Source organism: Salmo salar, chromosome ssa19 (assembly GCF_905237065.1).
Source record: "Salmo salar chromosome ssa19, Ssal_v3.1, whole genome shotgun sequence".
Taxonomy (NCBI): domain Eukaryota; kingdom Metazoa; phylum Chordata; class Actinopteri; order Salmoniformes; family Salmonidae; genus Salmo; species Salmo salar.
In genome coordinates this window covers 52,586,118-52,602,805 of record NC_059460.1, presented here as the reverse complement: position 1 = coordinate 52,602,805, position 16,688 = coordinate 52,586,118, and the positions used below count along the sequence as shown (strand labels likewise).

The 16,688-nt window shown below is 45.7% G+C and overlaps 1 protein-coding gene across 1 annotated transcript in view; it reads left to right on the top strand.

Moving 5' to 3' along the window:
• rab26 (RAB26, member RAS oncogene family) overlaps window positions 1-16,688 on the top strand; it is a 134,364-nt gene that overhangs the window by 56,989 nt on the left and 60,687 nt on the right. The window contains exons 3-4 of the mRNA XM_014158416.2: window positions 6,632-6,673; window positions 9,679-9,745. Coding sequence (XP_014013891.1) covers window positions 6,632-6,673; window positions 9,679-9,745 — 109 coding nt within the window. The remainder of the gene's footprint in view (window positions 1-6,631; window positions 6,674-9,678; window positions 9,746-16,688) is intronic.

Below are 16,688 nucleotides of genomic sequence, written 5' to 3'. Positions count from 1 at the left end.
CACAGGCATCTATAAACACAACAGGTACTCTCATACACACCTGAGGAATGCATAGGCATCCAACTGACAGAAGCGTTTCTAACCGACAGTGCAGTTTCAAAAAATACCTATAAGAATAAGAGAGAACACTAACAAGTAATTAAAGAGGAGCAGTAAAAAATAACAATATATACAGGGGGGTGCCGGTACAGAGTCAATGTTTGGTGGCACCGGTTAGTTGAGGTAGCATGTACATGTAGGTAGAGTCAATTAAAGTGACTATGCATAGATGACAACAGAGAGTGGCAGTGGTGTGGAGACACCACCTGGTACAGAGGTCCTGGATGGCAGGAAGCTTGGCCCTAGTGATGTACTGGGCCGTTCGCACTACTCTCTGTAGTGCCTTGCGGTCGGAGGCTCAGCATTTGCCATACCAGGCAGTGATGCATCCAGTCAGGATGCTCCTACTGCTCTCTCCTCGTCTGACCACGTGTTCTCGCATACCCCGAGAGCATCTGGTCAGCAGGGTGGTGGCACTGGAATCTTCATATCTCCCAAGTGGACATTCTCTCTTTCTCCCCTGACCCATCTCTCTATCTCCTCATTTGAATTTGTCACCCTCCAGGTTCCCTTGGAGAGTTCATCAATGAGCTTGACGCCTTGATAAGTTCCTTTCCTGAGGATGGCTCACCCCTCACAGTTCTGGGTGACTTTAACCTCCCTATGTCTACCTTTGACTCATTTCTCTCTGCCTCCTTCTTTCCACTCCTCTGCTCTTTTGACCTCACCCTCTCACCGTCCCCCCCTACTCACAAGGCAGGCAATACGCTTGACCTCATCTTTACTAGATGCTGTTCTTCTACCAATCTCACTGCAACTCCCCTCCAAGTCTCCGACCACTACCTTGTATCCTTTTCCCTCTCGTTCTCCTCCAACACTACTCACTCTGCCCCTACTCAGATGGTATTGCGCCGTCGCAACCTTCGCTCTCGCTCTCCTGCTACTCTCTCCTCTTCCATCCTATCATCTCTTCCCTCTGCTCAATTCTTCTCCAACCAATCTCCTGATTCTGCTTCCTCAACCCTCCTCTCCTCCTTTCTGCATCCTTTGACTCTCTATGTCCCCTATCCTCCCGGCCGGCTCGGTCCTCCCCTCCTGCTCCGTGGCTTGACGACTCATTGCGAGCTCACAGAACAGGGCTCCGGGCAGCCGAGCGGAAATGGAGGAAAACTAGCCTCCCTGCGGACCTGGCATCTTTTCACTCCCTCCTCTCTACATTTTCTTCCTTTGTTTCTGCTGCTAAAGCCACTTTCTACCACTCTAAATTCCAAGCATCTGCCTCTAACCCTAGGAAGCTCTTTGCCACCTTCTCCTCCCTCCTGAATCCTCCTCCCCCTCCCCCCTACTCCCTCTCTGTGGATGACTTCGTCAACCATTTTGAAAAGAAGGTTGACGACATTCGATCCTCGTTTGTTAAGTCAAACGACACCGCTGGTCCTGCTCACGTGCCCTACCCTATGCTTTGACCTCTTTCTCCCCTCTCTCTCCAGATGAAATCTTGCGACTTGTGATGGCCGGCTGCCCAACAACCTGCCCGCTTGACCCTATCCCCTCCTCTCTTCTCTAGACCATTTCCGGAGACCTTCTCCCTTACCTCACCTCGCTCATCAACTCATCCTTGACCGCTGGCTACGTTCCTTCCGCCTTCTCAAAAAACCTACACTCGATCCCTCCGATGTCAACAACTACAGACCAGTATCCTTTCTTTCTTTTCTCTCCAAAACTCTTGAGCGTGCCGTCCTTGGCAAGCTCTCTTGCTATCTCTCTCAGAATTACCTTCTTGATCCAAATCAATCAGGTTTCAAGACTGGCCATTCAGCTGAGACCGGTCTTCTCTGTGTCACGGAGGCTCTCTGCACTGCTAAAGCTAACTCTCTCTCCTCTGCTCTCATCCTTCTAGACCTATCTGCTGCCTTTGATACTGTGAACCATCAGATCCTCCTCTCCACCCTCTCCGAGTTGGGCATCTCCGGCGCGGCTCACTCTTGGATTGCGTCCGACCTGACAGGTCGCTCCTACCAGGTGGTGTGGCGAGAATCCGTCTCCACCCCACGTGCTCTCACCACTGGTGTCCCCCAGGGCTCAGTTCTAGGCCCTCTCCTATTCTCGCTATACACCAAGTCACTTGGCTCTGTCATATCCTCACATGATCTCTCCTATCATTGCTACGCAGACGACACACAATTAATCTTCTCCTCTCCCCCTTCTGATAACCAGGTGGCAAACCATGTCTGGCAGACATGTCAGTGTGGATGACGGATCACCACCTCAAGCTGAACCTCGGCAAGACGGAGCTGCTCTTCCTCCCGGGGAAGGACTGCCCGTTCCATGATCTCGCCATCACGGTTGACAACTCCATTGTGTCCTCCTCCCAGAGTGCTAAGAGCCTTGGCGTGACCCTGGACAAAACCCTGTCGTTCTCAGCTAACATCAAGGCGGTGACCCGATCCTGTAGGTTCATGCTCTACAACATTCACAGAGTACGACCCTGCCTTACACAGGAAGCGGCGCAGGTCCTAATCCAGGCACTTGTCATCTCCCATCTGGATTACTGCAACTCGCTGCTGGCGGGGCTCCCTGCCTGTGCCATTAAACCCTTACAACTCATCCAGAACGCCGCAGCCCGTCTGGTGTTCAACCTTCCCAAGTTCTCGCACGTCACCCCACCCCTCCGCACACTCCACTGGCTTCCAGTTGAAGCTCGCATCTGCTACAAGACCATGGCGCTTGCCTACAGAGCTGTGAGGGGAACGGCACCTCCGTACATTCAGGCTCTGATCAGTCCCTACACCCAAAGAAGGGCACTGCGTTCATCCACCTCTGGCCTGCTCGCCTCCCTACCTCTGCGGAAGCACAGTTCCCGCTCAGCCCAGTCAAAACTGTTCGCTGCTCTGGCACCCCAATGGTGGAACAAGCTCCCTCACAACGCCAGGACAGCGGAGTCAATCACCACCTTCCGGAGACACCTGAAACCCCACCTCTTTAAGGAATACCTGGGATAGGATAAAGTAATCCTTCTACCCCCCCCCCCAAAAGATATAGATGTACTATTGTAAAGTGGTTGTTCCACTGGATATCATAAGGTGAATGCACCAACTTGTAAGTCGCTCTGGATAAGAGCGTCTGCTAAATGATGTAAATGTAGATGGTGCAGCTGTAGAACCTTTTGAGGATCTGAGGACCCATGCCAAATCTTTTCAGTCTCCTGAGGGGGAATCGGTTTTGTCATGTCCGCTTCACGACTGTCATGGTGTGCTTTGATCATGTTAGTTTGTTGGTGATGTGGACACCAAGGAACTTGAAGCTCTCAACCTGCTCCACTGCAGCCCCGTCGATGAGAATGGGTGTCGTGCTCGGTCCCCTTTTTCCTGTAGTCCACAATCATCTCCTTTGTGTTGATCACGTTGAGGGAGAGGTTGTTGTCCTGGCACCACACGGCCAGGTCTCTGACCTCCTCCCTATAGGCTGTTTCGTTGTTGTCTGTGATCAGGCCTACCACTGTTGTGTCATCGGCAAATTTAATGATGGTGTTGGAGTCGTGCCTGGCAGTGCAGTCATGAGTGAACAGGGAGCACAGGAAGGGGACTGAGCACCCACCCCTTGAGGGACCCTTTGTTGAGGATCAGCATGGCGGATGTGTTGTTACCTACCCTTACCACCTGGGGGCGGCCTGTCGGGAAGTCCAGGATCCAGTTGCAGAGGGAGGTGTTTAGTCCCAGGGTCCTTAGCTTATTGATGAGCTTTGAGGGCATTATGGTGTTGAACGCTGAGCTGTAGTCAGTGAATAGCATTCTCTCATAGGTGTTCCTTCTGTCCAGGTGGGAAAGGGCAGTGTGGAGTGCAATAGAGACTGCATAATCTGTGAATCTGTTGGGGCGGTATACAAATTGGAGTGGGTCTAGGGTTTCTGGGATGATGGTGTTGATGTGAGCCATGACCAGCCTTTCAAAGCACTTCATGGCTACAGACGTGAGTGCTACGGGTCGGAAGTCATTTAGGCAGGTTACCTTAGTGTTCTTGGGCACAGGCACTATGGTGGTCTGCTTAAAACATGTATTACAGACTTGGACAAGGAGAGAGGTTTAAAATGTCAGTGAAGACACTTGCTCGCAGTACACGTCCTGGTAATCCATCTGGCCTTGCGGCCTTGTGAATGTTGACCTGTCTAAAGGTCTTACTCACATCGGCTGTGGAGAGCGTGATCACACAGTCTTCCGGTACAGCTGGTGCTCTCATGGTTGTTTCAGTGTTATTTGCCTTGAAGCGAGCATAGAAGTAGTTTAGCTCGTCCGGTAGGCTCGTGTCACTGGGCAGCTCTCGGCTGTGCTTCCCTTTGTAGTCTGTAATGGTTTGCAGGCCCTGCCACATCTGACGAGCATCAGTTCAACTCGATCTTCGTCCTGTATTGACGCTTTGCTTGTTTGATGGTTCGTCGGAGGGCATAGCGGGATTTCTTATAAGCTTCCGGGTTAGAGTCCTGCTCCTTGAAAGCGGCAGCTCTAGCCTTTAGCTCAGTGTGGATGCTGCCTGTAATCCATGGTTTCTGATTGGGGTATGTACGTACGGTCACTGTGGGGACGACGTCATCGATGCACTTATTGATGAAGCCAATGACAGATCTGGTATACTCCTCAATGCCATTGGAAGAATCCCGGAACCTATTCCAGTCTGTGCTAGCAAAACAGTCCTGTAGCTTAGCATCTGCTTCATCTGACCACTTTTTTATTGATCTAGTCATTGGTGCTTCCTGCTTTAATTTTTGCTTGTAAGCATGAATCAGGAGGATAGAATTATGGTCAGATTTGCCAAATGGAGGGTGAGGGAGAGCTTTGTTTTCATCTCTGTGTGTGGAGTGTAGGTTGTCCAGAGTTCTTTTCCCTCTGGTTGCACATTTAACATGTTGATAGAAATTAGGTAAAACTGATTTAAGTTTCCCTGCATTAAAGTCCCTGGCTACTAGGAGCGCCGCCTCTGGGTGAGCGTTTTCTTGTTTGCTTATGGCGGAATGCAGCTCATTCAATGCTATCTTGGTGCCAGCCTCTGCCTGTGGTGGTATGTAAACAGCTACAAAGAATATAGATGAGAACTCTCTTGGTAGGTAGTTTGGTCTGCATGTGCATTGTGGGGTGCTGCCAGGGACAGAAGCCTCACTGAGTTGAAGAAAATGACGTCAACGCAGCCTCCATCACTAATACTATTGACATCATGGAGGGAGAGAAAGAGGAGAGCACGAGAATATGAGTGAGTGATGAGAGAGAATGGCAGAGAAAGAAAGAAAGAGGGACAGAACGAGAGAGAACGACAGGGAGAAATAGAGAGACAGAGAGAGGAAGAGCGAGAGACAGAGCGAGAGACGAGAGCAAAGATCAAGGAGAGAGAATGCATGAGGAAAGAGAATTGTCTTGGTTCAGGTTTAGTAACCAGAGCTTCTTCCTTCTCACAAGGAATGTTGGATCCAGTATGTCATTGGCCAGCTCAGACTTCCTCCCTAAACCTCGCCTCTCCCTTCTTCTCCACTCTTCCATCAAGGTCCTAAATGGATTGGATTCCTGAAGAATCCAGTCAGCTTTCTTTTCACCAATCCACTCACTGAACTTCCATGTTGTCATTTGCACAAACAAAAATAGTAGTCACATTTCTCTCTCACATTGTTTCTCATTGATTTACAAATAACCTTCAAACTGCAAATTGACAGCCTGGATAATAGTGATTCACATCTAGCATCATATCATCGTGCTGTGGAACAGCTGCTCCATACAGTTTCCCAGTAACTGTAAAACAGTCATTTCCCCATAGAGACAGTTTAACAGCAGCGCAGTAACATTAACACCAGGCCATTTAGGTGTGACTGTCTGTCTGTCTGCTACAGGACACTGTAACCTGCCCCATACAGGCCCAACCGAATGATCAAGAAACAATGTGGTAGCCTTGACTGTGACCCTCAATGCCCCTGTAACTCACTCTGTGTGTGTGTGTGTGTGTGTGTGTGTGTGTGTGTGTGTGTGTGTGTGTGTGTGTGTGTGTGTGTGTGTGTGTGTGTGTGTGTGTGTGTGTGTGTGTGTGTGTGTGTGTGTGTGTGTGTGTGAATGCGCAACTGCATGATATGTGTGTACCCGCGCCTGCATGCTTGTGTGTACCCGCGCTTGGGTGTGTGTGTGTGTTTGCTCACATGCTGACGTGTGTTTGTCATAGCAGTGTTTGCCAAAACTGCTTAGCCATGGCTGAGGGTTGAGGTGATGAAACACTGTGTAACAGCCAGGCAGCAGTGTGACTGTGAGCCGTACGGTCTCAGCCAGAACAGTTATACTGGTGATAGCAGTAATCAAGGGTGAGGTGAGGTGGGGTGAGAGGGGCACTTACACACCCTGAGCATGTAAATAAAGGGTGATACTTCCAAGAATCTTTCACTTCATAACATGTGTTCTCCAAGCAAGGATCTTCATACTGTTATATAAGCATCACTTTCTTTTAACAGTAATCAAAATGTTGTCCTTGTTTTGCCAAGAGCTCCATCTGAATCAAAGGACATATTCTGTTCTGTTCAATGTTTTTCTGTTTGAAAACATTATTTTTCTGTCCTTTTATCTTTCAGAATAAAGTGTTGAACATTGATGCGGTGAAGGTGAAACTGCAGGTAAGACAAATAGCTTTTTTTTAACCTTAACGCATTTTCATTTCATTTCATGTTCGTTCTTGAATATTGTGTGTTTGTGCGTCTGTCTCTGTCTCTGTGTCTGTGTGTGTGTGTGTGTGTGTGTGTGTGTGTGTGTGTGTGTGTGTGTGTGTGTGTGTGTGTGTGTGTGTGCCAACTTTCGGTCAGAGTTAGCAGATGCCAATATTCTGCTGTTCCAGCATTGTCCTCTCTATGTAAATACTCTGCATACGTCTTCATCTCCAGACAGACAGAGGTAGGATGACGTCAGCTTTAAATGAGGCTTTAATGAAGTCCATCGTTTATCTCTAACAGTCGATTAGCCCCGCTGGGTTCCAGACTGAAGATATTGTCCCAAATCGCACCCTATTCCCTATTTAGTGCACTACTTTTGACCAAGACCGATAGGGTTCTGGTCAAAAGTAGTGCACTATAAAGGAAATTGAGTGCTATTTGGGACGTAGCCTGAAGACTCTCTGTAGATATTACACTGTCCATTAGGATTATTCTGTTCTGTTTGTCAGACAGACACACACTGTTATCAGTGTTGTGTAATCATGCAGATGTAGGACTTTAACATACGTCAGTTTACCAAAGCAGAAAAAGAATCCTGCAGCAACAAGAAATGTAATTTATTATGTGGATTATAATTAATAAACGTTTTTTCGGGGTTGATACATTTTTCGTAAGGGAAAATTTAATCTGAAATTTCAAAGTGGAAATTACAAACTTCAAAAGCCTTTTTAAACCTCAAATACACTACATGTTTTAAATGTCCTGCATTGCAGGAAATTCCTACATCTGTAATGTTGCTATAAAAGATAGAAGATGTATGTGTCCATTGCTTAGTTCAAAGACACCAATCACACTTAATTACTTCTGGTGTCTGATTTCACATAAAAGAAGCTGAAGGTGATTGGTATTTTGAAAGTAGGAAAGGTAATCATGGTAGACTGGACATGACTGCAATTGTTCCACACTTTGTGATGTGTTGGCTATCTTCCATGTAACATGTTATTGTCTACATGAATAGAACTGACAGAATATTTGGCATAGCTGTCAGATGAGACAGGGATGGGTATCTATGTCTGGGTGTGTGTGTGTCTGTGTCTGTGTGTGCCTGTTCACTTGTGTGTGGGTGTATATACTTGCATGTTTGCATGTCTATGTGTGTCTGTGTCCACGCCTGTGTATCTATGTGTCTGTGTGTGTCATCTCCCTTGCCTTCCCTTCTCTCTACATTTAGTATTCATACCCTCACCCCGTCTCTCATTACATTTGACATTTTAGTCAGTTAGCAGATGCTTTTATCCAGAGCAACTTACAGTTAGTGCATTCACCTTAAGATAGCTAGGTGGGACAACCACATATCTCAATCATGGTAAGTACATTTTTCTATCAGTAAAGTCAGTGATAGTTGGGGGGGAAAAAGTCAAGTGTGAGTTCCTGAAAGGCAAGTAAAAAAAGAAAACAACGAGCCTTTTCAAGAGCAACTTTAGTAACGAGGGTTTCGAGAAACAGCTCAGAGATCTAACGGATGCGCCTGCAAAGGTTCCAATGATGAACGTAGCCTTAAGATGCTTTTGGGAAACCAGGCCCAGATAGATAGATGGATGATAGAGGGATAGTGTGAGAGAGAAATAGTTTGCCATTGGAAGGGCAGAGGGTAACACTGATCAAATCAAATCAAATTGTATTTGTCACGACAGGTGTAGTCCTTAACGTGAAATGCTTACTTACAAGCCCTTAAACAACAATGCAGTTTTAAGAAAAATAATAGTTAAGAAAATATTAACTAAATAAAGTAAAGTACCTCCTCCCTATAGTCTGTCTCATTGTCGGTGATCAGGCCTACCACCGTTGTGTCGTCGGCAAACTTAATGATGGTGTTGGAGTTGTGTTTGGCCACGCAGTCGTGGGTGAACAGGAAGTACAGGAGGGGGCTTAGCACGCACCCCTGAGGGGCCCCCGTGTTGTGTATCAGCGTGGCAGATGTGTTGTTACCTACCCTTACCACCTGGGGCGGCCCGTCAGGAAGTCCAGGATCCAGCTGCAGAGGGAGGTGTTTAGTCCCAGGGTCCTTGGCTTTGTGATGAGCTTTGAGGGCACTATGGTGTTGAACACTGAGCTGTAGTCAATGAACAGTATTCTCACGTAGGTGTTCCTTTTGTCCAGGTGGGAAAGGGCAGTGTGGAGTAAATAGTAAAGTACAGATAATGATGCATAGAGGGACATGTCAAAATGCGGAATTTTGCCACTTTAGCAAGTCTTTATTGATATACAAAATCTGATTTATTGAATTTTCAATGTGGTCTATATTAAAGGTCACTTCATTTAATATAACTTTTAAAATGCAATATTTGTGCACAATTTCTTCTTAAAATATCAAACGTATACACATACATAAAGATGGGTTAGTTGACAACGTCACGGAAATGTTGCGCACGCTTCAATGGAGCAGAAGTCTGTGAGTTGGGATTCTGAATGGCCATATAGCTACCAACAATAACAATAACAAGAAACTGCCGCATGGGGAATCGTAAGTGACTCATTTCATCTTGTTCTTGATACCATGTCTTGTTTTGAGGTGTTTTGACTGATTTCACACCAATGCTTGTATGGTTAAAATTCGCTAGCTAGCTAACCAACAACTGTAAAGATGTTTTTGAGAGAGAACAAGTGCTCATTGCCAATCAGGTGTGTCCTCAGCCAACCTTTCAGGAGTGTACACACGAGCAGTGCTTGGTGTTGCCGTTGTGAATTTAAAGTGGATTATAGTCATTGGTACTATAAGTAGGCCACATTCAAAATACATTTTCCCAGGGAGAAAAATGCATTTAATGTACATGATTCATATCTCAGATCCTCTATTCCTAGCAGTTCATTCATTGAGCTGCTTGTAGCTTCTGTAGGCCTATTGATGAGTGAGAACAGTCATTATAGAGTGGGAGAGGGATGCTGATGATGTCATATGTCTTCCTACTCAGATCTGGGACACTGCTGGGCAAGAAAGATTCCGCAGCGTCACACACGCCTACTACCGCGACGCTCATGGTAAGTTGTGTGTGTGTTTAGGAGCACCATACACTACCGTGGCTGCATTTTATCTCCTCCATTGGTACACATTGCCTGGCGGTTGTTCATCAAGCTCGGTGTGTGTGACTCATATTTAAGTGTGTGTGTGTATGTGAAGATGACTTTCTCTGGTTCTCCAGCAGCAGATCGCTGACAGTTTCTCCTCTGCCTCCTGCTGTGAGGCTTGCTGATGGGAAGACGGTGAGGTGGGCTCCTCTCTGGTACACCACTGGAATGAGACACAGACAAGTAGTGCTTATTGCTGGAGGGGACAACAGTTCAGTTTGGGGAAAATGGAGCATTCCTTAGTAATGTCAGGGACTAAGGAAGTAAACATTGACCTACTTGAGAAGACAACATGATTGTTGTGTTTACACCAGTTAGACTGTGTTGTATTTGTCGTCAAGTCAACTGCAGATGTAGAGAAGAAGTAAACAGTGAAAAGTATGTGTGTGTGTGTGTGTGTGTGTGTGTGTGTGGTGTGTGTGTGTGTGTGTGTGTGTTCAGTATGTATTCTCGCATTCTCACATCCAGTATATCAAGCTGGGCAGAGAGCCAGTGCTGGGCTGATCTGTCAGAACAGTGCTCTGTGTTCACTGATCTTCAGGGAGCGTTCACTCGTCTCACATACCTTTTTAAATAAAGCTCATTCAAAGTGACTGTCAGAACTGCAGCAGTGGATGCTTTCAGACTGTGGGTCATGGACGCTGTCACTTCCTGCAAACCTCTGGATAAAGATGGCTCCCACTCTGGTTTAGGCCTTAATGGAAGCTTGAACTTGTTCATAGAGGTGTTGAGAATCTATCATTTGCTAAATGCCATGCCTGAGGATGTAAAGTAAGACAGATAAATGTTCAATAGTGCCAGAAATCATCCTGTACTTGAAACCTTGTGTAAGTTTTGATGGGCCTAGAAACCAAGCGGCTTTACCATAGAAATTAATAGATTAATTTAATTGTGTTGATTTGGAATTCACCCCTTTACCAATATGGAGTTTATCATAGGTATTTTCTATCTAGACCAGGGGTGTCTAATTCATTTTGCCCGGGGGCCGCATCCGGTCTTCAACGAGGTCCGGAGAGCCGCACTGAAAATTGGGTATATTTCCTTGCAGTCACTATTATAAAAACAATTGTCCTCTATCCAACGTTTTTGGAGTTTTAGATGCTTCCTGACTGTCTAGTGATTATTAGCAAGCTGGACAGTCAATAAACTGTATGAATGTAGGTCCATTGACTGTGCACAGAGATTATTAGCTAGCTGGAAAGTCAAGAATATAGATCCATTATAATTTCTACACAGTTTTGATTGGTTTTAGTCATTTTAAAGTATATTGAGTTTGTTTCCCCACCAAAATTATTATTATTATTTAAATTTTTTTACTCAAACCACCCACAGGCCGTATGTTTGACATCATACTGGTCAATGATATCACCAACTCCAAGGATTTTTTATAGGCATCATAGACACACATAGGCATAAGTTTGTCCTCGGGAGAACCATTAGTGCTTATTACATAGTGACTTGCGCCCTTTCCAGTTTGGGCAGTGCCTGGGCATCCGTTGGCCCAAATCCATCAATTACGCTACTAACGAGTGAACATGAAATTCTCAAGTAAACAAATGGAGAAATTAGTTTTTCAACTGCTCCCACAATGCCTGCAATCTGTTGAACCCATCTGTGTTCATCCTGTCGCCAGACTGAACCAGACAGAATTCTCTCTCCCAGGACTAGTGAGAAAGTCACTCACTCCCTTACAGCCATTTGCAGAATGTAGTTCCACCACAGGGTGCTTCTTCACTAAAATATCTTATTCACAAAGATATTAAGAGAATGATGAAGTTGATAATTGATCAAATTTGCAGTCCAGTGTGCGTGATACAGTGTAATGAATGTAGAGAGCAGTGTTATGAACGTAGAGAACAGTGTGATACAGTGTAATGAACATAGAGAACAGTGTGATACAGTGTAATGAATGTAGAGAACAGTGTGATAGTGTTATGAACATAGAGAACAGTGTGATACAGTATAATGAAGGTAGAGAACAGTGTGATAGTGTTATGAACGTAGAGAACAGAGTGAAACAGTATAATTTACATTTACATTTAAGTCATTTAGCAAACGCTCTTATCCAGAGCGACTTACAAATTGGTGCATTCACCTTATAATATCCAGTGGAACAACCACTTTACAATAGTGCATCTAAATCTTTAAGGGGGGGTTAGAAGGATTACTTTATCCTATCCCAGGTATTCCTTAAAGAGGTGGGGTTTCAGGTGTCTCCGGAAGGTGGTGATTGACTCCGCTGTCCTGGTGTCGTGAGGGAGCTTGTTCCACCATTGGGGTGCCAGAGCAGCGAACAGTTTTGACTGGGCTGAGCGGGAACTGTGCTTCCTCAGAGGTAGGGAGGCGAGCAGGCCAGAGGTGGATGAACGCAGTGCCCTTGTTTGGGTGTAGGGCCTGATCAGAGCCTGAAATTATGGAGGTGCCGTTCCCCTCACAGCTCCGTAGGCAAGCACCATGGTCTTGTAGCGGATGCGAGCTTCGACTGGAAGCCAGTGGAGAGAGCGGAGGAGCGGGGTGACGTGAGAGAACTTGGGAAGGTTGAACACCAGACGGGCTGCGGCGTTCTGGATGAGTTGTAGGGGTTTAATGGCACAGGCAGGGAGCCCAGCCAACAACGAGTTGCAGTAATCCAGACGGGAGATGACAAGTGCCTGGATTAGGACCTGCGCCGCTTCCTGTGTGAGGCAGGGTCGTACTCTGCGAATGTTGTAGAGCATGAACCTACAGGATCGGGTCACCGCCTTGATGTTAGTGGAGAACGACAGGGTGTTGTCCAGGGTCACGCCGAGGCTCTTAGCACTCTGGGAGGAGGACACAAGGGAGTTGTCAACCGTGATGGCGAGATCATGGAACGGGCAGTCCTTCCCCGGGAGGAAGAGCAGCTCCGTCTTGCCGAGGTTCAGCTTGAGGTGGTGATCCGTCATCCACACTGATATGTCTGCCAGACATGCAGAGATGCGATTCACCACCTGGTTGTCAGAAGGGGGAAAGGAGAAGATTAATTGTGTGTCATCTGCATAGCAATGATATGAGAGACCATGTGAGGATATGACAGAGCCAAGTGACTTGGTGTATAGCGAGAATAGGAGAGGGCCTAGAACAGAGCCCTGGGGGACACCAGTGGTGAGAGCACGTGGTGCGGAGACAGATTCTCGCCACGCCACCTGGTAGGAGCGACCTGTCAGGTAGGACGCAATCCAAGCGTGGGCCGCGCCGGAGATGCCCAGCTCGGAGAGGGTGGAGAGGAGGATCTGATGGTTCACAGTATCAAAGGCAGCAGATAGGTCTAGAAGGATGAGAGCAGAGGAGAGAGAGTTAGCTTTAGCAGTGCGGAGAGCCTCCGTGACACAGAGAAGAGCAGTCTCAGTTGATGAAGGTAGAGAACAGTGTGATACAGTGTAATGAACATAGAGAACAGTGTGATACAGTGTAATGAACATAGAGAACAGTGTGATACAGTGTAATGAACATAGAGAACAGTGTGATACAGTGTAATGAACATAGAGAACAGTGTGATACAGTGTAATGAACGTAGAGAACAGTGTGATACAGTGTAATGAACAGTGTGATACAGTATAATGAACGTAGAGAACAGTGTGATACAGTGTAATGAACGTAGAGAACAGTGTGATACAGTGTAATGAACGTAGAGAACAGTGTGATACAGTGTAATGAACGTAGAGAACAGTGTGATACAGTGTAATGAACGTAGAGAACAGTGTGATACAGTATAATGAACGTAGAGAACAGTGTGATACAGTGTTATGAACGTAGAGAACAGTGTGATACAGTATAATGAACGTAGAGAACAGTGTGATACAGTGTAATGAATGTAGAGAACAGTGTGATACAGTGTAATGAATGTAGAGAACAGTGTGATACAGTGTAATGAACGTAGAGAACAGTGTGATACAGTGTAATGAACGTAGACAACAGTGTGATACAGTATAATGAATGTAGAGAACAGTGTGATACAGTGTAATGAACGTAGACAACAGTGTGATACAGTGTAATGAACGTAGAGAACAGTGTGATACAGTATAATGAATGTAGAGAACAGTGATACAGTATAATGAACAGTGTGATACAGTGTAATGAACGTAGAGAACAGTGTGATACAGTGTAATGAACGTAGAGAACAGTGTGATACAGTGTAATGAACGTAGAGAACAGTGTGATACAGTATAATGAACGTAGAGAACAGTGTGATACAGTGTAATGAACGTAGAGAACAGTGTGATACAGTGTAATGAACGTAGAGAACAGTGTGATACAGTGTAATGAACGTAGAGAACAGTGATACAGTATAATGAATGTAGAGATCAGTGTGATACAGTATAATGAACGTAGAGAACAGCGTGATACAGTGTAATGAACGTAGAGAACAGCGTGATACAGTGTAATGAACGTAGACAACAGTGTGATACAGTGTAATGAACGTAGAGAACAGTGTGATACAGTATAATGAATGTAGAGAACAGTGATACAGTATAATGAACAGTGTGATACAGTGTAATGAACGTAGAGAACAGTGTGATACAGTGTAATGAACGTAGAGAACAGTGATACAGTATAATGAACATAGAGAACAGTGTTATGAACGTAGAGAACAGTGTGATACAGTGTTATGAAGGTAGAGAACAGTGTGATACAGTATAATGAACAGTGTGACACTGTATAATGAACATAGAGAACAGTGTAATGAACATAGAGAACAGTGTGATACAGTGTAATGAACAGTGTGACACTGTATAATGAACATAGAGAACAGTGTAATGAACATAGAGAACAGTGTGATACAGTGTTATGAAGGTAGAGAACAGTGTGATACAGTATAATGAACAGTGTGACACTGTATAATGAACATAGAGAACAGTGTAATGAACATAGAGAACAGTGTGATACAGTATAATGAACAGTGTGACACTGTATAATGAACATAGAGAACAGTGTAATGAACAAAACAGGGATACAGTGTTAGAAAGGATGAAGGTAGAGAACAGTGTGATACAGTATAATGAACGTAGAGAACAGTGTGATACAGTATAATGAAGGTAGAGAACAGTGTGATACAGTATAATGAACGTAGAGAACAGTGTGATACAGTATAATGAACGTAGAGAACAGTGTGATACAGTGTAATGAATGTAGAGAACAGTGTGATACAGTGTAATGAATCAAATCAAATCAAACATTATTTGTCACATACACATGGTTAGCAGATGTTAATGTGAGTGTAGCGAAATGCTTGTGCTTCTAGTTCCGACCATGCAGTAATATCTAACAAGTAATCTACCAATTCCACAACAACTACCTTGTACACACAAGTGTAAAGGAATGAATACGAATATGTACATACAAATATATGAATGAGTGATGGCCGAACGGCATAGGCAAGATGTAATAGATGGTATAGAGAACAGTGTGATACAGTGTTATGAACGTAGAGAACGTTCAGTGTGATACATATGAGATGAGTAATGTAGGGTATGTAAACATTATATAAAGTGGCATTGTTTAAAGTGACTAGTGATACATTTATTACATACATTTTTCCATTATTAAAGTGGCTAGAGTTGAGTCAGTATGTTGGCAGCAGCCACTCAATGTTAGTGATGGCTGTTTAACAGTCTGATGGCCTTGAGATAGAAGCTGTTTTTCAGTCTCTAGGTCCCTGCTTTGATGCACCTGTACTGACCTCGCCTTCTGGATGATAGCGGGGTGAACAGGCAGTGGCTCAATGTTGTCCTTGATGATCTTTTTGGCCTTCCTGTGACATCGGGTGGTGTAGGTGTCCTGGAGGGCAGGTAGTTTGCCCTCAGTGATGTGTTGTGCAGACCTCACTATCCTCTGGAGAGCCTTGCGGTTGAGGGCGGTGTAGTTGCCGTACCAGGCAGTGATACAGCCCGACAGGATGCTCTCGATTGTGCATCTGTAAAGGTTGTTAGTGTTTTTGGTGACAAGCCGAATTTCTTCAGCCTCCTGAGGTTGAAGAGGTGCTGTTGCACCTTCTTCACCACTCTGTCTGTGTGGGTGGACCATTTCAGTTTGTCCGTGATGTGTACGCCGAGGAATTTAAAACTTTCCACCCTCTCAACTACTGTCCCGTCGATGTGGATAGGGGACTGCTCCCTCTGCTGTTTCCTGAAGTCCACGATCATCTCCCTTGTTTTGTTGACATTGAGTGTGATGTTATTTTCCTGACACCACACTCCGAGGGCCCTCACCTCCTCCCTGTAGGCTGTCTCGTCATTGTTTGTAATAAAGCCTACCACTGTAGTGTCGTCTGCAAACTTGATGATTGAGTTGGAGGCGTGCATGGCCACGCAGTCGTGGGTGAACAGGGAGTACAGGAGAGGGCTGAGAACGCACCCTTGTGGGGCCCCAGTGTTGAGGATCAGCGGGGTGGAGATGTTGTTACCTACCCTCACCACCTGGGGGCGGCATGTCAGGAAGTCCAGGACCCAGTTGCACTGGGCGGGGTCGAGACCCAGGGTCTCGAGCTTAATGACGAGTTTGGAGGGTACTATGGTGTTAAATGCTGAGCTGTAGTCGATGAACAGCATTCTTACATAGGAATTCCTCTTGTCCAGATGGGTTAGGGCAGTGTGCAGTGTGATTGTGATTGCGTCGTCTGTGGACCTATTGGGGCAGTAAGCAAATTGGAGTGGGTCTAGTGTATCAGGTAGGGTGGAGGTGATATGGTCCTTGACTAGTCTCTCAAAGCACTTCATGATGACGGAAGTGAGTGCTACGGGGTGGTAGTCATTTAGCTCAGTTAACTTAGCTTTCTTGGGAACAGCAACAATGGTGGCCCTCTGGAAGCATGTGGGGACAGCAGACTGGGATAAGGATT